The sequence below is a fragment of the Mirounga angustirostris genome, unplaced genomic scaffold (assembly GCF_029215605.1).
Source record: "Mirounga angustirostris isolate CCGP_5_RB_7025 unplaced genomic scaffold, mMirAng1.0.hap1 SCAF_12, whole genome shotgun sequence".
Classification (NCBI taxonomy): domain Eukaryota; kingdom Metazoa; phylum Chordata; class Mammalia; order Carnivora; family Phocidae; genus Mirounga; species Mirounga angustirostris.
This window is the reverse complement of record NW_026991720.1, coordinates 93,400,951-93,424,091: the sequence shown is the minus strand read 5'-3', so window position 1 is coordinate 93,424,091 and position 23,141 is coordinate 93,400,951. Positions and strand designations below refer to the sequence as shown.

Below are 23,141 nucleotides of genomic sequence, written 5' to 3'. Positions count from 1 at the left end.
AGGTCACAGAGAAACAAATGCTCCCTTGAGACTCCACTTGCATTTCTCAGAAACAGAACCCCTGAGTCTCCCCAGCAAAGAGGTTCCTCATCCCCAGATATTTCATTTCCCCTGATAGTCCCACTCTTGGTCTGGTGGTTCAAGCCTGAAACTGAAGAGATGTTCTCAATTCTAACCCTCTTGTCTTCACAGCTCTTCTAATCGGTCATTGAACTCCAGTGTTCTATACCTAAAAGAGACTCAAATGGAGACTTGTGTCCATGACCTCACACCCCTCTTAGCAATCCAGCTCACTACCATCTCCCACTCCAACCCATGCACAGCATCCTCACTGGCTGCCAGCTTCCAGTCCTGCTCCCCTCCCCAGTGCACTCTCCAAGCAAGTGTGCTCTTTCTCACTCACAAATCGGACCAGGTCACTGAGAGGCTTAATTGTCCCCACCCCCCCACCTCGGCCCCGGTAACTGCCCATTATACATAGAATTAAATTCAAACCGTTCTCCAGGACTCTTTACCATCCAGCCAGCTTTGCCTCGCACTTCATCCTAAGCCACTGTCCCCACCATTGGGTATGTCCTAGTCACACGGGGACACTGGTCCTCTTTCCCTCCTCAAGGTCCTTCCAGGTGCAATTCCATTGGCCTAGAGCTTTCTCCCACTTCTTGTTTATAGGGCTTTTATCCAACATATGTCTCTGGCATAGGTACATGAGAAACCGAAGTAAGATGCCATGGATATAGTTCAAACCTGTGGTTGGAAACAAGCCTGGAATATGCTGGGATGCCCACGGCATAGCACAATGGGTATCTCTAAATTCCCTTGCCTCTTGGAGTTCATAGTTCTGGGAGTTAGCTAGTCAGCAGGGTTGGGGAATGAACCACCATGGAGCCATCCCATTGCAGATGAATTTCTTAGTATGTTAGTCAAGGCCGCCAACATGCCCACCCAGCTCAGTTTTCCATTCACTACTCTGCATCCCTACCCACACCCCATATTCTGCTCCACAACGCCACCCATTGTCTAACAAATCTACCTTCCACAGCTCTCTGTTCATTTTCTAGCCATGTCATTTCCTCAGCCACTGTGGATGGTGGCCTCTCTTTCAAGGCCCAGATGGAATGCTTGCTGGGGAGTATCTTAAATCCAGTTGGTCATTCCAACCGGAGCCTGGTGTTGCTCCTCAGGGCTCCAAGGTGCAGGGTTTACCTTCTGCTAATGGTGCCTAGTACATCCTATCATGGACTGAGCATCAGCCCCACATCAGGCACCGTGCTAAGCAGTTTATAAGCCTCATCTAACATTTCTAGCATGGCATCTATGAGGGAGGTACCGTGAGTCTCCCCATCTTACCCAGGAGGAGGCTGAGGCTCAGAAAATGAATTGGTGTGTTCTCTGTCACAATTCAAGCCCACCTCTGTCCAGCTCTATCAAGCATTGTCTCAGCTGTGGCACTATTTTGCCTCATTTACAAGCATGCCTGTCTCTCCGCGACCTTTGAGACTCATCTTCATACACTGTTGGCCTCCACAGCATGTGATACACTGACACGTTCTGGATAATGCACTGTTAACAGGGTGGTTTCTTATTCTGCTTCTGTAAAGTCTCCTAAAAGGAAGAAAAAAAAAAGGTGAAGGTCCTTCTACAATAGCCTTAGCATTTTGTTATAATGAGGAAAATGTCGGGAAATTGATATCTAAATGTTCCCAACACCAACATTAGCTTAAATTCTCATCCACACCCTTGGCCTAGGAGGGCCACACCAAGACAAGTCAGCCTGCCCTTTGGAGCCCATTCATTAGAGAAGGGAAGTGTTTTTGTGGCCTCAGCTCTGGGATGATATAATGATTGCCTTTCCTCCCAGCAAGGCTCACCCTGTCTCAGGAAGACATCAGGGGTCAGCACAAGGCCAGACTCCGAGTTGATGAGTCACTCCTGGAGAAGGCCAATGGCAGGATGAAGGTTGGCTCCGGGGGATTGGTGAAAGGAAATGGTACCTTTCCCTTAGAGGAATGAGGTTGAGTCTGACCTCGGTCTGATGGCATGGAAAAGCACCTGCCTATCTGGCTGGGGATCCAGGAGGGGGGACAGGGGTCCCCAGAGAGGAAATCTCAAAGGCTAGTCTCTACCCAGGGCTCTTAGGAAATGCTCACTACCAGGTCTCTGAGGGGCTCAGGTGAGGCAGGTGTCAGGAATATGGACCCTTTTTATTTGTAAGTCTGATTCCATTAAATGCAGGCAGAGTGGTGGGAAAATGTACTTGGAAGAAAGCAGTAGAGGGGTGAGGCCAACAAACCTTGGTTCTTCTCCAAGCCAGCACATCTGCTGTGGCACCCGTGGAGAACCACTGAATCCTGTGGTGAAAAGCTAGAGCCTACATGTGTTACTGCCCCCTCTTCACCACAGTTCACTACGAGCATTACCACAATTAGCACATCTCTCCACAGCCATCACCACTTCTGCCCCCTATCACCTCCACTAGCTACCTTCTAATGCCATTGCATTCCTTGGCAGGTACCATTCTAGGAGCTTAATGTTTCCTTTTCATTTAATTTCTATAACAGGAGCTATTTTCTTTAGTAATGAGGAAACTAAGGTTTAGAGAGATCAGGCAACCTGACCAAGGTACATGTCTTATAAGTGGCAAAGTTGGAATGGTCTCCCTAGCATGTCTAACACCGAGGCTGTACTCTTGACCACTCTGCCAGATGGAAGATTCCTTTGGGGACAGAACAGAAGAGTTCAGATGAACAAACAAACGAACTATGAAGCAAAGACCAATCTTACTCCAGCTCACTGACAGCCCCTTCTCTCTGTCTGCTCATGCAGACCTTCAGTGACACCATAGAACTCTCTAGAATCATGGATGTTATTATCCTTCTTCTCCCTTGGAGTCACGGCTCCTTTTCTCATTTCTACCAAGCGAGAGGTGGCTGCCATGTCTCTTCTCTTCTAAATCATCCTGGCCATTCTTTCCTTCCCAGCAGGTCACTGTGACCTCTGCTTGAAAATTTCAGGGGGAAAATTCATTTCTTTCACAAAAGCTCCCCAACATCTAGCACAGCAGGAGATACAGGCCAAATCTTAACATGTGAGGACTGAACCAAGCCCAGGGCCATCTGCCAGCCTCACGGTGTCCTGAGCTCAGGACATGCAGCACAGGGAAGGCTCTCCCCTTCAAGAATCCCAGGTATGTATTCCCTCATCAAAAGGTTGGAGGCAAGGGGAACATGGGTGAGTCAGGTGAGTCAAGGAACCTGGAATGTCACCTTCAGTCATGAACTACAAAGAGTTAATGCCCAAGCAGACCCAACAGGGAGGTAAACATCTGTTGAAGGTTCTTGAGTCTTTTCTCTCTCCTTGCCAGCAACTGAGGAGTGGATCAGCCAGGTAGCCATCTCCTGTTGCTGGCTTAGAAAATTTTCCAGGGGACTCTTTTGAGCATAAGCATCTTGGAATGAGCCTGATCCCAGTAAAAGAACCAAATGTCAGAAAAGTTGAACATAAATCTTGTCTAGAGTAGGGATTCCTTGATGGTCAGATTCTTTTTTTTTCCACTAGGGTTTCAAGACAGGGAATGTGAAAGGAAAGCTCAGCCTGATTTTATGAGGCATGATCATAGTACTTCTCTTTCTGGAACAAACTTGCAGTTGCAGAGCTTTTCTGTTATTTAAGCTCCTGGAAATGGAATTGACTGGAGATCCTGTCTGTGGCTGAAGATGTGACCTTAAGGCTGTTGGACTCCAGGGCCCCTGCCACTAACTTCTGTGTAATGATACCTATGGGTCAAAGGAAAGACACTGAATCCCAATGGGAATTGCTGCTTCCATGTCCTCCAACCCCCAAGGTCTTCTAAGTCAACATGGAGTTGACTACAGGAATAAATTGTAGCTGGCTTACTGGGTGGGGCCAACGCACCAAATTACCAGAAGCAGGCTGCTTTTGATGGGGCTACATACCTGGGAAAACATACATGGGACAGATCTCCACCTCATGCAGCTCATGAGCTGGACTGATACTTAATTAACAAGCCTGTATTATTAAAAAGAAAGCATAGTGAGGCCTGGCGAACTGACCACACCAGTGTAAGTCAGGAGCACCGAGTTCTGATTGCCTTAGTGGAATCTCTTGCTTTCAGTTAGGCAGGGCGACTAAGCCATGAGGATGAGAATCTGAGTAACTGTGAAGGTAATTCTCCATTGAACACTGAGCACTCTGGTGTCAGAACCAAGGGCTAGGGCAGTGAAAGAGCCCTATGAAGAAAGAAGAAGGAAAGCAAGCTGATCCACATATTCTAGAAGTGTACAAAAGGGACAGGTAGATGTGGGTCCAATTTTTTGAGCCCCCACCTTATAGGAAATCATTCTAAGAAATACCAAGGACAAATTACTGATTCTAGAATAAATGAAATAAGATGAATCTGGTTCTATCTGATAGAACATCAATTCTGATCACCCCTTTTTCTTGTCTTTAAAATTGGACTAAGAAGTCAATGACTTGCTTTATTGTTCTGTTTAAGCAACTAAATTTATACACTTTCTAAAAGGCCAGTGTTCACCTGCAACATCTTTATTATTTTAAGTCAACTTTAACCCAAATTCAACGGGAAGCAGACTTCACAAGCACTTACTGTGAGCATCACTCTAAGGGCCTTATTGTTGTTCTAACACTGAGTACATCTATGCTTTTCTTCCGTTAGTGACACTGGGGATCTGGAGAGCTCTCACACACACACATTCCCTTGATGTGTGCTACAAATAGTATAAATTCTACAGTGATCATTGGGTATCGCCTTCCATAGGGGAAAAGAGGATAAATTTGTACCAGCAACTAAGGGGGTTACGATGGTTCTCTATAACCTGACTGCAAAGAAATCCAATCAGTTGATGATAGACACCAGGGTCCCATGCATCACAGAACAACTGGGTCATTTTAACTGCTTCTGAATAGGAGTAAATAGAGCTTTATGTAAAATTGTTTATACTGGCCAGACTTCAAGAACTTAAACTTTAGTGTTTGATATGTCATAACCTTCATAAATTAAAGAATTTTCCCTCCATAATTTTCAGCCTGATGGATCATCATCTGTTGCCTGGAAGGTAACAGGAGACCTTCCTGCTTGTGGCAGGATTAGTGAGTTGCTTTCATGTCTACAAGAACATTACAGAACTTCCAAGACTAGTCTAAAAGGAAACTTGGAAGCAAGCAAAGGTGTGAGAACAGGAAACTTTCTCAGGGATTTAGACAGTTAGAGCCAATGTTGATTTACTTCACAAACCAAGTGACCCTCTTGTTCTGCTGGCTTTTACACGTACATTTTTCTACACTGGTCTTAATGTTGCCCTAGATTAGGCTGCTTCCCAAGGCTTTCCATTCAGTTTTTCCTGCTGTTCCTTCTGCAATCGGCTTTCCCTGAGGAGGGAGTGAGGACCTCAGAATAAACATAATCCTTCTATCAGCAAGGTTCCATCTTGACTCTCTGCAGGACCACCCTATGCAGCAGAAGCCAGTGTCAACATCCACATGGGGAAGGATGTCACTGCACTTGAGATCTGAGGCAATCTCCCATCCTGCTGCTTTACTTGGCATAACTAGTCACTGCAGCTCTCATGTTAAGAAAAGGCCCAACAATGTCCTCATTTATATCAGGACATGGGGCCCCCTGCATGTCCTAGCTGAAGCAAGAGAAGGAGAATTTGATATGTAATAATCAAGTGGCTGTCATTCAGATGATCCATGCTCTTAAGTCCCATAAACATGTGCCTGAGTCACAAGAGAAGAAGCAGTGGGTTCAGCTTTAGAGGGCTGTTTCACTAAAATCTCTGTAAATCATTGGGTGCCCAAGAAAATTGCTTTTTTATTCATGTGATGAAATGGAACATAAATATGGAGAGGAATTCTTCCCACTTCAAAGGAAGTCAGAGAATATAGCAGAGATGTGTATTTCAGTAGTGGCAGGTTATGGTTTCAAAGCAGCCAAGGCTTTGGGTGATGGGTCATGAGAAGAGGTTAGTGATGGATGTCTCCGTGTTTCTGAGAACAGGGGAATGCATGTTATCCCATAAAACATGGGGATAGTCCCAGGGTACTTTAGAGGATAGAAAAGGTCTTATAGTGGAGGGTGGGGAGAAGATAAGGATTGATTATATTTTTTATGCTTTTTAATTGCAGCTTTATATCATATATTGGTATGAGGTACATATACATGTACAAGTTGGCATAATAATCATTTGGTATGGCTTCTAAGGACTGAAGGCTTGAAGGTCAACCTCCCTCCACCTTACAAGAAGCTGTTGCTTAGGGGGACCCTCCGTGGCTTTATCATAACCCAGCTTCCTTGAGGCCAGAGGGAGAAGTTAACTGGCTACCGCTGCACACTTCCAATAGAACTTCCACCAGCTGTCCTTCTTTGTCCTCTCATGAAACATGGGTTCAGCACAGGTCACTGAATTATAAACCATTAAAGCTAAAAGGTACTCAAGAGATCCTCTGGTTCAGTGATTTCTCAACTGCCTTAAATAAAATTTTTTCAAATAAAATTTTACTCAGACCCCCAAAATAGAAAATAAATTTAGTAGTTATGATTCAATATGGCAGTTTCATCATAACTTTTTATTATTCTTATGTAATAAATAAAGATGGATTGAATTAGAAAAAAAAATCATCATTTTGCAGTCACTAATGAGACAATGGATCCAGGTAATAATTATGAATAGAGGCTGAAACCTTAAGATGAAAGGTTGGTAGGGGACTTTTTAATGGAAGGATCAGGCTGATATCAACTGAGCTCATTGATCAAACAGCATTAGTGAAAGTGGGTTAATCAACTGTACTGTGGCTTCAGAGGTGGTTCAACAGGAAGTACATATGAAGAATATCCAGGAGGTACTCTTGCCTTAAAAAGTATCCAATTCATATCCATTCAATCTTCTAGGTTTCAATACCAATGTCCAGGACATAAAAGAACAAATCAAACAATACCATAAGGAAGCAATCAGCCATATTCAGAACATGGGACAGTCTACAGAACAAATGACCTAGTTTCTCTAATTGATCAAAGGCATGTGCAGTGGATTTTGTTGTTGCCCAATTATTCATTCCCCCTTCCTGCAAGAGGAAGGATTATTCATTCGTAAGTGGATCATACGTTTGTGCCTACTGCCTTTTGGACAGCCACTCTCCCAGTGGAACTGGGTACATTCCTGTCCCAATGATACCGGTTGGGCCTCATGACTTGCTTTGCCCCATGGCGAGTGAGACTAGGCCACATCTAAGAAAGCTTTGCCGACCATCCTGTCACTGGCTTTGTTGCCCTTTTATTTCTGTGGCTAGAACATCCTGACACAAATTGCTGGGTCCCAGAATAAGAAGACACATGGAAAGGAGCTGAATCACTGCCAAACTGCAGACAATGTGCAACAAGAGCCAGAAACAAAAATTTTATTAACATTTTTTGTTGTACCATTGAGATTTGGGGGTCATCTGTTATCCTAGCAAAGCTGGCAGATTTTTTTTTTTTAAGATTTTATTTATTTTTTGACAGAGAGAGACATAGCGAGATAGGGAACACAAGCAAGGGGAGTGGGAGAGGGAGAATCAGGCTTCCCGCTGAGCAGGGAGCCCGATGCGGGGCTTGATCCCAGGACCCTGGGATCATGACCTGAGCTGAAGGCAGATGCTTAATGACTGAGCCCCTGAGCTGGCAAATTTAATATGAACCTCCTCCCACCCCAACACACACATACACACACACTCACCCATGTGCACACACACAGTCACACACACACAAACACACACGCAGAGAAGAACTGTTATAAAGTAAAAGGAACTTAAGCAATGTGACCACTGAAGACATGTTGTGGACCATGATAGTGAATCACAGTTCAAACAACTCAAACTTAAAATGTCACTTTTGGGATAAGTGAAACAATTTGGATAATGTCTGTGTATTATGTAATCTAAGGAGTTATTGTTAGTTTTGTCAGGTATGAGTTCACATACACATGTATTTCTCAGTTAGAGATGTATCGTGAGGTATGTACGGGTCAAATGACAGGATGGCTGAATTTTCTTCTGCATATTCCAAGAAAAGAGAGTAAGAGGATGGGTAAGTGTCCCAAAATATTGACAATTATTGAAGCTGGACTTTAAGCACAGAAAGGTTGACTATACTTTTATCTCCAATTTTATGTATGTTTTTAAATTTTCCTTATAAATAATCTATAAATTATAGCAAATAATTTATTATTTGAGCTCATTGATCAAACAACATTAGTGGAAGTGGGTTAATCAACTGTACTGGCATTAACAAACAATGAGAAATAGGATATAATGGGAGTTGCCAGCAGACAAGAAAATTCCAAAATTTCTGGAAGATGCAATGTTTGGACGAAAGGTAATTTATTTTTTTTTAAGTTTTTTATTTACTGATTTGACAAAGAAAGACACAGCAAGAGAGGGAACACAAGCAGGGGGAGTGGAAGAGGGAGAAGCAGGCTTCCTGCAGAGCAGGGAGCCCAATGCCAGCTCTATCCCAGGACACTGGGATCATGACTTGAGCCGAAGACAGACCCTTAATGACTGAGCCACCCAGGTGCCCCACGGATGAAGGGTAATTTAGAAAGTAAGATTGAGAAAACTTCATTCTCAAGTGTGTGTGTGGGTGTGGGTGTGTTGGGGGTCTGCAGGGGGACAGTGTCCTTAAAAAGAGTGTTGACTGTAGAGTATAACACAGAACTGACAATAGGTGAAAGTCTGTATAACCAACCATTGACATTATGATGTCCCCCCATCCGCCCACCTACACACGGAATGATGCCCAATAAAAAAAGTGTTTGCCATCCAGGTGAAAAAGAGCAGACTTCTTTTCTTTTTTAAACAAAACAAAACAAAATCTGTCTAGGAAAGTTAGGACAGCTCATATGCACACTGACTCCGAAGGTCAAAGCACCTCCCAAATTGGTATTTTAATGTAATGGTCAACTCCCCACATGTTCACCCTGAAGTGAAGCCTACCTGACAATCAGTCCCACCCACAGAGGAACACCAACCAGGTGACCATTGTTCCATTCCTGAAGGTGAATGGACTGCTGAGGATCAGCATACAATTAGAGGAAGTCTGCAGCGTGACAGAGCAAAACAGGAAAAATGACACCAGAGAAAATAGAAATAATTAGGAAACAGAGGATAATATTTTTGAAAAGGGGAAAACTTTTAACTAATACTCTCAGAGGGATTTGAAACAAGATGGCATCCAGAAAACAAGAGTAGGATTTTACAAAAAAGGAAAAATTAAAGATAAATTACTGTTAGGAATTAAAATTAAGTCCCAAGCTCCACTCTGTCCCATCCAAACAAAGACGAAAAGATAAAAGAAGACAATCCAGGCCCTACCAGAAGAGAAGGAACTAGGATACTTTCCATCCCAGGGAAGGTGAGGGAGGTGTTAGGGGCACACAGAAGAGGAGTGAACTGAGTGGGCAAGGGGAGGGGCAGTGCACACCAGAGCTTTGTTTCAATCATCAGTTTTCCATCATGCCTGATTTCGTCACTGTGCATTTTTCAGAATATATGACCCTCACATGTGCAGAAACAATTTGATGTGATGAGAATGTTTTAGAAATGTAAAACCAAATATGATTCAGCATCCTAAGAGGCAAATCCTCAAGTATCTAATAACTCACTCAGGCTGTTATTTCCAGAACCAAAAATCTCAAAGTCTAGTCTCTATACTGTCAGCACTTGGTGTGCAAAGGTTAAGGTTCTAAGAAAAAACAAACAAACAAGACACTAAAGTTCTCTCATAGTAAAGACAACCCCCTAGAGAAGTTCCTGTCATTTTAGTCTCAAAAGTTTGTGGGTTTTGGATGAGAGTTATGTTTGAAGCTTTTGAGAAAGAAAAGGTTTGCATATTGAGAAGAACTTTAACTCACACACATGCTCTACTCACTGAGTATATACATCAGTGCCTCCAAGTACATTATTGAAAATCCATGAAATATCTCAAAATCAACCTTCACACAGGCTATGTCTAAAAATGCTTATCAAAGTGCTTAGAATCCAAATGGTAATGATTTAGAGGAAGCTATCCAATGATGAACGTGATTTCTAGTAAACAGACATAGACATAAATACACATTTGGGTATAGCATAAGAGATATTTTTAGGAGGTTCTTGTGAAATTGTTTATTATATTTTATCTAAAGATCATTCAAAGTTTTGAGGGGGCCTGGGTGGCTCAGTCGGTTAAGCGTCCAACTCTGGATTTTGGCTCAGGTCATGATCTCAAGGTCCTGGGATTGAGCCCCACATTCAGCATGGAGTCTTCTTGTCACTCTCCTTCTACCTCTTCCTCCCTCCACCCCCACCCCACCCTGTTCGCTCATGTACATGCACTCTCTCACTGAAATAAATACATAAATCATTTTTTTAAAAGATCATTTAAAGTTTTGATTACAGGGGTGCCTGGGTGGCTCAGTTGTTAAGCGTCTGCCTTTGGCTCAGGTCATGATTCCAGGGTCCTGGGATGGAGCCCTGCATCGGGCTTCCTGCTCAGTGGGGAGCCTGCTTCTCCCTCTCCCTCTACCTGCTGCTCCCCCTGCTTGTGCTCTCTCTCTCTCTGCCAAATAAATAAATAAAATCTTAAAAATATATATTAGGGAAAAAAAAGTCTTCCTGGACAGGTGACTTTTTAAACCGGGGTTGGAAAAAAGGACAGAAATGACAGAAACGTCAAGAAGGAGAGGAAGCAAGACGGATGAGGGTTCACATGGTTACTGTGGATATGGAAAGGAATGGGTGGATCCAGGAGCCTGGTCATGTTCTGATAGTTGAATAAAATCAACAAACTGGTACAAAAGTCTGGATGCCAGATGCCTCCCCTTTGCATATCTTCTAGGTGTAACTTGTGTAGGTCTATAGAGTTGACGAGTAGGGCCAAGAAAAAGTTATCATCTAGGCTTAACTTCTATCTTATGACCTTTACATGTTCTTCTTCCATTCAATTCTTTGAAATATCATTTCCTTTGGTGAGGTAACTTTTTCCAGTGGGAGCTTGTCAATGAGTTTTTTGGTCCTTACTTTAACCTTGTCAGAACAATTGGACAGAATTGCAAGTGTTGGTTAATGCTTTGCACACGTGCTTATTCTTCTAATGTCCTCAGATCCCCCTCAAAAGTTCCATGTGATAGGGAAGACCCTATTGCATCCAGACCTAAAGGCTTTCAGAGATGTGGGGGGAATTGCTGGGCATGTGCTGATCAAGGGCTCAGCTGGGTTCTGCTGAGGCTACAACTGCGATCTGATCCACTAGCCCTGATCTGAGACCCTCAACTCTTCTCCAGAGCAGACATTTGTAGAGTGCTTATGTCAAAGAGATAAGAAGATGTGCCAAGGATTGTGTGGGTATTCTCCCTTCCTATTTGTTAACTTTGTAAACACTCTACTTCCCTATCATTTTAGATTACTAGATACCCAAAAGGCGTACTCCTAATTCCTCATTTAAATTGTCTTTCTCCTTTGAATAGTATTGTTCAAACCTGCCCATCAGTTTGTCTATACTATGTACATCCATAGAATGACCCTAAATGAAAGAACTATAGAATGGAAGAATTTAAAACAAGGATCTCAGTAATTACCTCATCAAAGTCCCTAACCCTACAGAGTAAACTACAACCCAGAAGGGGAATGTGATCTGGCCACTGTCAGTTGGGCATGTTATAGTTCTCTGATTATATTAAGGACTAAAATTGTTCCGACAATTTGATTTATGCCTTTAATGTAACCGTCGCTATGAAAAACAACTGAGTTCCCACCATTAACTAGAATGTTTTGCTCCGTCCCCTTTGAAAACACACTTATCACAAGAAGTCAAAAGAGATTTCACATTTCCATAGAAAAAACTGTAGGCTTCGTCTGGGGATTATATTATGCCTCAAGAAGCCCACCTCCCTTCTCCCTTAAACTTACGTAATGTAAAAAAAACAACATAGAGGTGACAATTAGGCACCTGCTCTTCTGTTTCAAGGACCAGCTTCCTTTAGAACAGCATTTCTCATAGCGGCACTGTTGATATTTTAGGCTGAATAATTCTTTGTTGTGGGGCTATCCTGTGTATTGCTCATGTTTCTCAGCATCTCTGGCCTCTACTTAGTAGATGCCAGGAGCACACTGTCCCCCCTGCTGCTCCAGTTATGAGAACCAAAAAGTCTCTACAGACTGTCAAATATCCCATGGGAGATAAATTGCTCCCTCTCCTTTAGAACCACTGGGTCTAGAACACACTGTGGTTATGAAGTTATTCTGAGGGGGTTTCTCATCAGTATTGTCAGAGGTTTCTCATCAGCATTTGTATTCCACTCCCCCACTCCACCAACTCTACCATTACGGCTGTAATTTCCACCTCGGAGGCAACATTATTGTTCATAATCCCCCCCCCAAAAAAACTAAGTGCATCACACTTAGCAAAGAGTGGATATAACTGACAAAAAATACAACATTGCAGGTCAAAACTGAAAGTCTTATATTAAAAATAACTTTTTGTCATAATCCAATGGAGAACTATATGTTATCTAATGCTGTGTAACAAATTGCCCCAAATTGAAGCTAACTTAATCTATTAAAAATAAAGCTAAAACAACAACTACCTATTATTTCACACAGTTTCTGAGGGGCAGGAATCTGGGAGTAGCTTTGCTGCATGGCTCTGTGATGTCAATAAGTTGTTGCCTGGGACTACAGACATCTCCAGGCTATACTGAGACTGGAGAATTTGCTTCCAGACTTACTCATGTGGTTATTGGCAGACCTCAGCTCTTCACTGGCTGTTGGCCAGAGGCTTCAGTACCTTGTCCTGTGGGCCTCTGCATAGAGCTGCTCATTCCATGGCAGTTGGCTTCCCCCAGAGCGAAGGATGGGAGAGAAAGACAAAAAGAGAAAAGGAGAGAGGGAAAGAGAACAGAAGCTTCCTTTTCACCTCTTCTATATGCTATTGTTTCCACAGATCAGCCTTGGTACAATGTGAGAAGGGACAGCACAAAGTTCTGAAGCAGGGGTGAGGCCCATTGGGGGTCATCCTAGAAGCTGCCTCCCATGGAAACCCCTCAATAACTTAAAACTTTCCTAAGTTTAACTTCTTCCCAGATCAGAAACATGACAATTTCTGACATAAGTGTCCTCAGTTTCACCTGAAGATGGTGTCAGAATGATCTTGTCAGAATGATGACCCTGAGGTACCACATAATTAAAATAATTCAAACTACTCCATTCCTCAAGTGACAATAGTAAGCTGATTCAGTTTAGAAGAACTTTCAACAAAAGCAGATTTTCAGTTGCCCTCTTTCAATAGACAAAATAAATAATAAACCATAACATATTACTTCCTATTTCAACTAGCCAAGATTCCATGAAAACTATTCATCAAGCTCTTTTTATCAAATACTTATTGAGATCCTTCTCTGAGTTAGACATTTACTTATGTATTGCTATACACAAAAACACCTCAAAAGAGTGGCTTAAACGTCAATTTACGTGGGTCAGAAATTGGGGTAAGGTTCACCTGGGCAGTTCTGCTCCATGTGGCACTGGCTGGGGTCACTTAGTTGTATTCATGTGGTTGCTGAGGTGGACAGGAGGCCCACAGAAGCTTCACTCATGTGTCCGGTGTCTTTGTACACTTCCAAGTGCCCTGCCCCCCCTTCAAAGGATAATGGCCATTGGCTTCCTCAGGGGATAATGGTAAGACTTCATTCGTGGTCATTGACTTCCAAGAGCAAAAGATGAAGATGCTACACCTTTTCAAGTCTTCACCTAGAATTCACATAGTATCACTTCCACCTCATTTTATTGGTCAAAGCGAGTCACTTTTGGAAAATATACCCTTTTGGAAAGTTCTCTCATGTCTTCAAATCTTTGGTCTAATGCCTTTGACCTCTAGACCTAGATTCAAAAGGACTTGTGTGATTAGGTCAGGCCCACCCAGATAATCTTCTTATCTCAAGGTCAACTGATTTTTGGACCTCAATTATAGCTGCAAAACCTTCCCATAGTAGCACTTAGATTAGTGCTTAAATGAATAACTGGGAGAGAGTGTGTACAACAGAGACTACAAATCTTAGGGACTCTTTTAGAATTTTCCCTGCCCAAGTAAGACAGCTGGCAAAATTTGAACATTTGTAGATTAATTAATAGTACCGTATCAATGCTAATTTTCTGCCTTAGATATTGTACACTGGTTATATAAAATGTTAGCATTAGCAGGAACTGGGTAAACAGTATGTGGGAACTCGATGTACTATTTTTGGAAGTTTTTGTAAATCTAAAATTATTTAAAATAAAAAGTTTAACCAAAAAAAAAAAAGTCAAGTACCAGGCCAGCCCAGATTCCAGGAAAAGGGAAATAAAGTGCATCTCTTGAGAGGAACAGAGATATGTGCATGTAGGGAAGGAGGAATTGAAGATGACCATTTTTGCAGATCACCTATTACAGGCACCATGAGTAATGAAAATAATGAATATTACCAGTTCCTTTCTCAGAGAACATGTAATCTGGTGGGTGAGAGAATGTCTCTCCAACAGATATTTACTGTGGAGCTCCTACAGAGTAAGCATCATGATAATCCTTGGAGATACAATGGTGATGAAGGTACCCACAAGGATATTATAGTTCAATGAGAGAGAGCAATTGGTGACCAGTAATTATAACTCAGATGTGATAACTGCTGTGGTCAGGTAAATACAGAGGACTAAGATGGCAAACAAGATGCAGGGATCACTTCCAACTGCAGAGATCAGAAGAAGCTTCATTCACAGGTCAAGAGAAAAACACCGAGAAGTACTTCCCTCTTCTCTCTGCTCTAATACTTTGAAAATGCTCCAAACCAAAAGAAGTATCTTTATGGTTCACTGCTGTATCTTCTTATTTGGAGGAATACATTTTTCACTGGATTTGCTGAATGAGTAGGCTTTTACACAAATGAATATTTTCCTATTAATATAATGTTTAACTCCCGCCAGAGTCATCGATATCATCCTAGACATCTCTCATACTTCTTTCATTTGTCCCAGGAGAATGTGAAATGGAACTGGAAATGGGTGTCACTCATTTTCCAATCATCTCAGATAAGCCAAGGCTTATTTACACTGGAATGTCTCTTTAGGTTTCAACAGTGTGCTGGCTATTGTCCAGCACAAGTGATGTTCCTCTAAGTGGTTAAATCCAAGAGCTCTACCTTCTCTCGTTGTTCTCAGCGGTTGTCTTTGGGAGAGCTGCTTTGACCTACTTAATCAACCAACTTTATGACTACACTTAACCTTTAAAAAGAACTAGAAATGACAGCTTGTATCTGTAAATTTACACAAAGAAAAATCTGCTGGGGTGGGGAAAACATCTTAAGGTCCTATTTTGTAGAAGTATATCTTCTTAGGACTTTTAACACATGAGAAACTGTAGTATCTCCCTGAAGTAGCAACCTGAGAAGACTTTCATCAGGGTTTTGCTGACAGTGTTTGAGCTCAGCTGATCCTCTTGGGAACCTTGTTAGTTTTAGATCATTTCCAAAGGTTTAAAAGATTTGGACTACGGTCTTTTTGCTCCTGACCTGTTTGTCCTTCACCCCTTTGAAGATTCCAAAAGTCCTGGGCCTATGAGCTTTAGGGATGTGACCTGAGGGTAGCATCATGGTAATAACAGCAGGTATCACTTAGTCCCAATGAATACGGTGGACTAGAGGATATGCCCTTTAGGAGCATCTGTCAGGCCCTCCCAGGCATGTTTGTTAAGTGAGTTAATACATTTAAGTCTACCTAGAAGAGTGCTTTATATGCCATGCTTACTAGATGTTACTAGCTTCAAATTTAACCCCAGTCACAGAACTCATGAACAGATCTGCCAGCATTGCTAAACTATAGCTGGTATGTATCCTAAGAGAGAAAAAAGAATATAATAAGAGTTCTTATTTTATAGGGATGAATAGAGTAAATCTGATTCCATTTTGTATAGGAAATTAAAGATAAAACTGACTAGTGGCAGAGTCTTCTTCCTCCCCCAACTGGACCTATTCTAGATCTGAGTGCTCATGCTGCTGAGTTAATAAATCTTCCCCCAGAAGTGCACTACGCAGATACCCACCATACTCATCTCACCTTATGTCACCAGGGTCATATGAGAGTAGCTGTACAAAACATTGTGTTTCCATTCCCATCATCCCTCCATGATTTTGTCAGTGAGTTCAGCTAATTGAGCACCGCCTCTGCTTGCACACTGAGCCCACATCCCTTCACTTAAGTTCTCCCAGAAAGTAAAGCTGGAGAACCAGACACCATGTTTGAGACTCAGACGATGGGAAACATGGGCCCAGAAGTGGAAGCTTCAGTGATTGGATATTTCCAAATCTGTCATGTTTTTAAGAATAGGGACACTAGTTTGATCCTATCTCAGACCTTTCCCATTGCACAGTTCAGCAAATCGGGCTGAGAAGATTCTAATCACTGGGCACTGTTTCCAGAGGTGACCTGTGTGTCATTGCACTTCTGTCCTGTCCCCTAGTCTGTGCCAATACCACTGCAAGCATGTTTGGCTGTATATATGAGCAATCCTAGCTGGGGAAATATACTTCCTTTTTCTACCCCCAGAAATAGCGATTCTTTAACAGTCCCCCCAAAACGGATGCTACAATTTCCTTGACCCTCTCCAAAGGAAGAACACAATAATGTTCATTAATAGTATATTTCAAAGCTCCTGTCAAGAACAGCCAGGAAGTTCTTCATAAAAATCTAAAAACATAAATCCAAGACCCTCAGGGTGAATGTGTGTTACACATGTTGCCATGTCTCATACCAAGAGAGGCTATGGAAATCTGAGTTTTTCCTTGGGGGTCACAATGAGGTAAAGAGGTGGAAAGAAAGATATTTTCCTCTGGCAGTTTCACGTTACTTTCTTTCAGCAACTCAGTTGTGTATTCAGAAGCTGAGTGGCTTGCTTCAGGGTAAGCACGTGTGCAGTTCTGGGCAAGAGGAAAGGGTGCTGGTAATGGGATGAGGAGCAGGAAAACATTGTTGTTCCCATCTGTGTGGTCAGAAGCCAAAGAAACCAACTTGAGTAGAAGAGACTGTCCTGTGGTTAATTTGCAAAGAAAAAGAAAGGGCGGGGGGGAGAGGAGGGGGGAGTTGGAAGAGAGATAGGTCAAAGTGTTTTTCATCCTGTTGAAAGAAGAAAGCAAAGATTGCTGTAAGGATCCACTCTTCCTATTTAACAGATGGCAAAACCAAGGTAGAGAAGAAGGCACCACTTCCTCTGGACTCAAATGGCAAGGTACAAACTACTCATCACCACCTGAGGACTGAGTAAGCCCACTGTTTCTACAAAAGAGCAAGAAACAAAGGCCAAAGCCTAGTTGCTGGAGCAGAATCACTGACCATCATGCCCTCCCTCTCCTTCCTCCGCTGAAGGCTCAGTAACTACAACAGTAGGACCCTGACTGTCACAAAGTCTAAACTGTGCTCTGTATTATATTTTATTTGTTTTTGCTTTTCCTAAAGACTGAGGACATGGGACAGAGAGGTAGTAAGCCGGAGGGCTCTGCCACAGCCCAGAGTAGCATTTGGATCACTCCTTCATTTCCTTTCCTGATTTTAGGGGGGAAAAAAAAGGGCAGCCAGTTATTTGAGGACCACCCCATCCAGAGATTAATTCAGGATTGCTAGTGGAGGTAAAGCCATGGCCAGAATTACCACAAGTTACCTTCCAAATTACTGAGCTAGTTTTATTTTTCTGAAGGTCAGTTGCAGGTTTGGGGATATAGGTTTGTGTAACAGGGATCTAGAACTCTGTGCAGACAGAGGGAGAAAGGATATTATTACCAGTGGGAAAGAAAGGAAGGATAGGAGCTTCAAAGAATGAGAAAAAAGAAAGGTAGGAAAGGTGGAAGGTAGGAAAAAATGGAGTTACAAGGTGTCAGTTGATCACTTTGCAAAGTAGTAGTTTTTCTGTCACTTCAGACATCCAACCAGAGGCAGAACAGCCTCTGTATTCATTTCCTCCTGAGGCTAGAACAAAATATCACACGTTTAGCAGCTTCAAACAATACGAATGTATTGCCCTGTGGTTCTGGAGATTGGACGTCCAAAATGAGTCAAAAGTCGGTCTCACTGGGCTAAGGACCCAGTAGGGCTGCGATCCTTCTGAAAGCTTGAAGGGAAATCCCTTTTCTTGCCCCTTTTCATCTTCTAGAATATGCCTACATTCCTTCATCCATTTCCATTTCAAATCCAGCAATGGTTTTTAAGCCTTTCTTACATCACATCTCTCTGACATTGACTCTTTTCCACATTTGAGGGACCCCTGTGATTACCCAGAGCCCACCAGGATAATCTAGGATAAGCTCCCCATTTCACGGTCGGCTGATTAACAACCTTTATTCCCTCTTGCCAAGGACAGTGACATACTCACAGGTTCTAGGAATTGGGACATAGGCATCTTTGGTGGGCCATTATTCTGCTTACCACAGCCTCTCATTAAGAGTGTTGCAAAGAGACAGGCGATTGGGTAGGCCCTTTAATGTGAAAGCCTTAAGGAATAGGGGGAAAAAAGCTATTTTTCAAGAAAAATTTTGAGGTGGATGAAATCTATTTCCCAGGTAGTGTTTGAGCTCCTTCTAGAGCTTGCCCTTCCCTCCTGGCATCTACATGTAAGGCTGGGCTCATAGGTTCACCAGAGTCTCTAGAACAAATGTGCCCTTGGGTCTGTCTGACCTGGGCATGCTTTCTTTCTTTTTTTTTTTTTTAAGATTTTATTTATTTATTTGAGAGAGAGAGACACGTGAGAAGGAACACAAGCAGAGGAAGTGGGAGAGGGAGAAGCAGGCTTCCCGCTGAGCAGGGAGCCCGATGCAGGGCTCGATCCCAGGACCCTGGGATCATGACCTGAGCTGAAGGCAGACGCTTAATGACTGAGCCACCCAGGCGCCACAGAGAAGAGCATGCTTTCTCTTTTCCTTTCTGATAATCAAATTGACATATTCCAACTCTCATTTTTTTTTTTCAAAACTCACCTTCTTCTGCACTTCCCACCGCCCCCCAAGTGTGTGGAATAAATATATGAGTTCAAAGTATTTGCATTCATTTGTCTATAGTACTTCTAGGGTGATGCTGGAAGACTTGTTTTTGGGTGTTGGGAGAAACATGTCTGTTGGAGTTGCTTATAGCCCACTAATCCCGCCACATAAACGTGTCCTGCATATAGCCAGCCTGGTTTAAAAGTTCAGGGCCATTTGTGCTCAGAAGAGAGCTTGGTATGTCTATATAGAGAAACTATTTAAGTATCTTAGGAAAGTAGCAATTTTTAAAACATTCAACCCTGGTATTGCTATACTAGAATTGTAAGAAATACAATTTTGTCCTGATATCTGAGAAAACCTCTACACACCAATATGATAGCTTCTGAGATGTGTTTTTTGTTTGTTTGTTTGTTTGTTTGTTTTTCTTAACTGCTGTTTGGAATGGAAGTATGTATCTTTTTTTTAACTTTTTCATCTTCCTTATCAAATGATGAATATACCAGTCCTAGTACCTCAAAATCAAGAAGGAAAAGAAGTGAGCTAGATATTCCGGCCTCCTAAGGATTGTTGATACTACAGTGTTCAAGGTGAACAACGATTTTTTTTAAGGCACACTGCATCTTAAGAATCTCATCAATTATAAGGGCTCACTATAGCAGATAGTCTCCCATAAATAGAGGCAAATGTAAGAAGAATTTCATAATCTTGGGAACAAGCTTGAATATGAACAGTCCAGGGTCAGGGCATGGAGGCTGAGTCATGTGCCTTTTTTCACACTCATCTCCTTTGCCAGTTGAGAATCCACAGTGAGCAGTCAGAGGAGAGGCAGATCTGGACAGTCTGTTCATCTTGGGATTGGCATTCTTTCTCAGAGTCCTACAGATGAAGGCAGCATTGAGCCATGTGGGAGAATGACGAACAAAACTCACATCTACAAAACTTTTCAAGCAGACAACATGCTAATGTCATGGGATGAAAGAGTCAGTGGTGAAATATCAAATTTAGGTAACATAGGAGTGGGGTGAATTTCCCTGAAAAAGGCTAAAAGCAGGGGTCACAAAGTCTTCATGCAAAAGGCCCCCAGTATGGGGCTATGTGGGTAAGGTAGTCTAATGACTTCATATGAAATGTGGTTTTTAAAATCAAGATTGTACTTCCAACTCCTAGTAGATGGACCAAAGACAAAATACTAATCCAAGTAATTGGACTAGTCACACACACTTGATCAATGCTCATTTCTCTTCTTCTAGGGAAACATTTGGAATATTAGAGCACATGCTAGAAAATATCATGCTTGATTAACCAGAAAATCATGACAGCAAAAAGTTTAAGGAAAAAAATCAAGAGAGGGAAGACCAGTTGCTTGTGGACACACCCTCGATTCCATAATGATTAACCCACTAAGTTTCGAAGAATTTATAAGTCAACCTCAGACACAAACCTGCCAGAAGGCGGGCCTTGACACATACTGAACTTGAGCATATGGTCTCTTAGTAGTATGCTCAGCTTTGGGAATGTGTAAGAAAATAGGCCCTGATAATTAAAACAGCACATTTGTTTATAAGCATAACTTGATCTGGACATATTGCTAGCAATTTTAGCCAGCACAATGTTTCTTTCAGGACTAATTATCGATCTGAACTTGAAACATATTCTAAATGATTTCTCTCACTAAGTCAGGAGAGTAAATGCTTTCTGTCGGGTGATGAACAGTTTCAAAGTTCTCTCGGATCATTCTGAATCATGTAGGTGGAAATCTGGATACACAATTACACTGGAGACAGTCTCCTGCGGTAACTCTTCTTCACTAATCAAGTAATTTGCATTTCAAGATATCTACTTGGACCCATAGGAGAAATGATGAATCTGGTTTTCAAGATCATGTGCTTTTGCCAATTCTCTGTCATCTCAACTTTTGCCATTTTCATTACTGACTGTATAGACATGGAGGCATTTCATTTAGATACCTGGCCTGAAGCGAATGTCTCCAAATGTATATCTGTGAGCTAGCCTTTGGGGGGAGAGCACTGCAGAAGGCATTACCCTTGTAGGATGAAAGTCTAACTAACAGAATCACAGCAGGAGTGCCTCAGAATAAAACATCCACAAAGAGCAAAGCAGGGAGGACAATAGCTCTTCCAAGAATTGGTAGGCATTCGGGGCGCCTGGGTGGCTCAGTCGTTAAGCGTCTGCCTTCAGCTCAGGTCATGATCCCAGGGTCCTGGGATCGAGCCTCACATCAGGCTCCCTGCTCAGCGGGAAGCCTGCTTCTCCCTCTCCCACTTCCCTTGCTTGTGTTCCCTCTCTCGCTGTGTCTCTCTCTGTCAAGTAAATAAATAAAATTAAAAAAAAAAAAAAGAATTGGTAGGCATTCTTCTAAAAAAGTCCCATGAGGCTTTGTGAGAAGACACATTTCCTATTTATTTGCAATCCTTGATTCTAGAAATATATTGGGGCTTACAGCATGGATAAATAGCTCAAATCATCTCAATCAAAAAGAGCATAAAAGTAAAACCAGCTCTAACTCACAGTTTGAAAGATGAACACCTCTAACTTAACTTTCAATTGCCACATGGTATGTCATAAAATGATGGCAAAATGTTTGCCTTAAGGTCATGACTTCAGATCATGTCGGGAGACTGATCATGAGGTCATGTGATGCGCAGGTCTATACCTGGGCTTGGGGGACTGGTAGCCTGAGCAACAGTTTATCCTGGAACATAGAGTCAAATCAGTTGCCATCTTCTGGACAGAAAATGTTTTCTATACTTTAAGCTCTCTGACAAATACTTTAATACTTAAATGCCAATATTTAATATTAAGGCATTATATATTCTTCTACAGTGAGTGCTCAGATTACAAAAGAATGTTCTCCTTTCATTCTCCTATTATTTAAACATTATTCAATACCTAGATGGTCATTTGACACTCATTTAAAAACCTATTGCATTTGTACTTGGCTCAAAATAAGGTGCTGATTAAAAAAGCCACTTTCCACCCCCTAATGCAGATAGATCCATACACCCCAAAATGCAGCAATGGAAATTGATTTTCTGCCACATATCATGAAATAATCAGAGAAATACAACATAAAGCAAATATTTACCCCCATGGGGAGAATGAAGCTCAGTTTTCCTAACGGACATCAGCAAAGTCCATGGTTTAAATTACAGATTAACAAAGGACTCATGAGCTCAAAATTAAGTTATTCTGTTTAAAATCAATCACTGAAACTGTCATTCTGCTTATTGCTTTGACTTCCTAACAAAGGTTTAAATGAAGACTTTATGTGCAAGTAGAGAATGGCAAGAGATCTGCTCTTTTTCAGACCTGCGTGGGCTGGAGGGGCAAACGTTTAGGCTATTAATGTAATTAGAATGAGGAATGTATTTTTCCAGGAAAAAAAAAAAATCTTTACCAAAAAAAAAAATCCCACCAATCCACAATTAATCTATTATCTGGAGTGGGGGGAGAATGGTAAGGAGTAGAAGGTGGGGCACATTTAGAAAGCACTAGATGCATTGATACCAGAGCCATTCTGGAGGCGCCAGGCAGGAAATCTGGAATTACTCTAACTTTTCTTTGCAGAGGCAGGCACCAGAACTGGGGAAAAGGGTCCAGAAAGAAGATTGCCTTTGCTAACAAAGTACATTCAGGTTGTGGTGTTGAGAAAGAGCATTTTTGATCATTCGGCTTCGTGTTGGGTCACCACTCCAGCGCTGAACAGCTCCCCAATGGCCTTGTCATTGTATCCGAGGACCTCCCTCAGGATGTGCATTGTGTGCTGCCCGAGCAGGGGGGGTGGCCTGGCCTCTGACATCTTGAACTTACTGTATCTCACAGCTGGGCCTGTCAAAAGAGGAGGAAAGCAGGAAGCCTGTTAATGACTAACCCTAGGAAATTCATTACCCAAGCAGCCTGGGGTGTTTTCAATGAATGCCAAGACTATCACTGCCAGTTACAAAATGGTGGCGCATTTTGGAAAGAAATGTATTTTTATGTGAGGTTTTCTTGACTCGGTTTCATCCAACTGTGCCGTGGTCATCTGACCTGCCCATGCGGGGGAGCGGGGGGGTTGGGGGGATATGTATG

At 42.3% G+C, this 23,141-nt stretch overlaps 1 protein-coding gene across 5 annotated transcripts in view; it reads right to left on the bottom strand.

Moving 5' to 3' along the window:
• Positions 1-530: 530 nt before the first annotated feature.
• Positions 531-23,141, bottom strand: part of SUGCT (succinyl-CoA:glutarate-CoA transferase) — an 800,213-nt gene continuing 777,602 nt past the window's right edge. Inside the window, exon 14 of one of the 5 annotated variants that reach the window (XM_064575449.1) lies at positions 531-1,605. In XM_064575449.1, the coding sequence (XP_064431519.1) occupies positions 1,583-1,605 (23 nt within the window). In that variant the 3' untranslated portion in view covers positions 531-1,582. Of the gene's footprint in view, positions 1,606-21,438; positions 22,899-23,141 lie in introns of those variants that run through there. The other 4 variants (XM_064575443.1, XM_064575444.1, XM_064575448.1 and 1 more) reach the window with 4 other exon arrangements.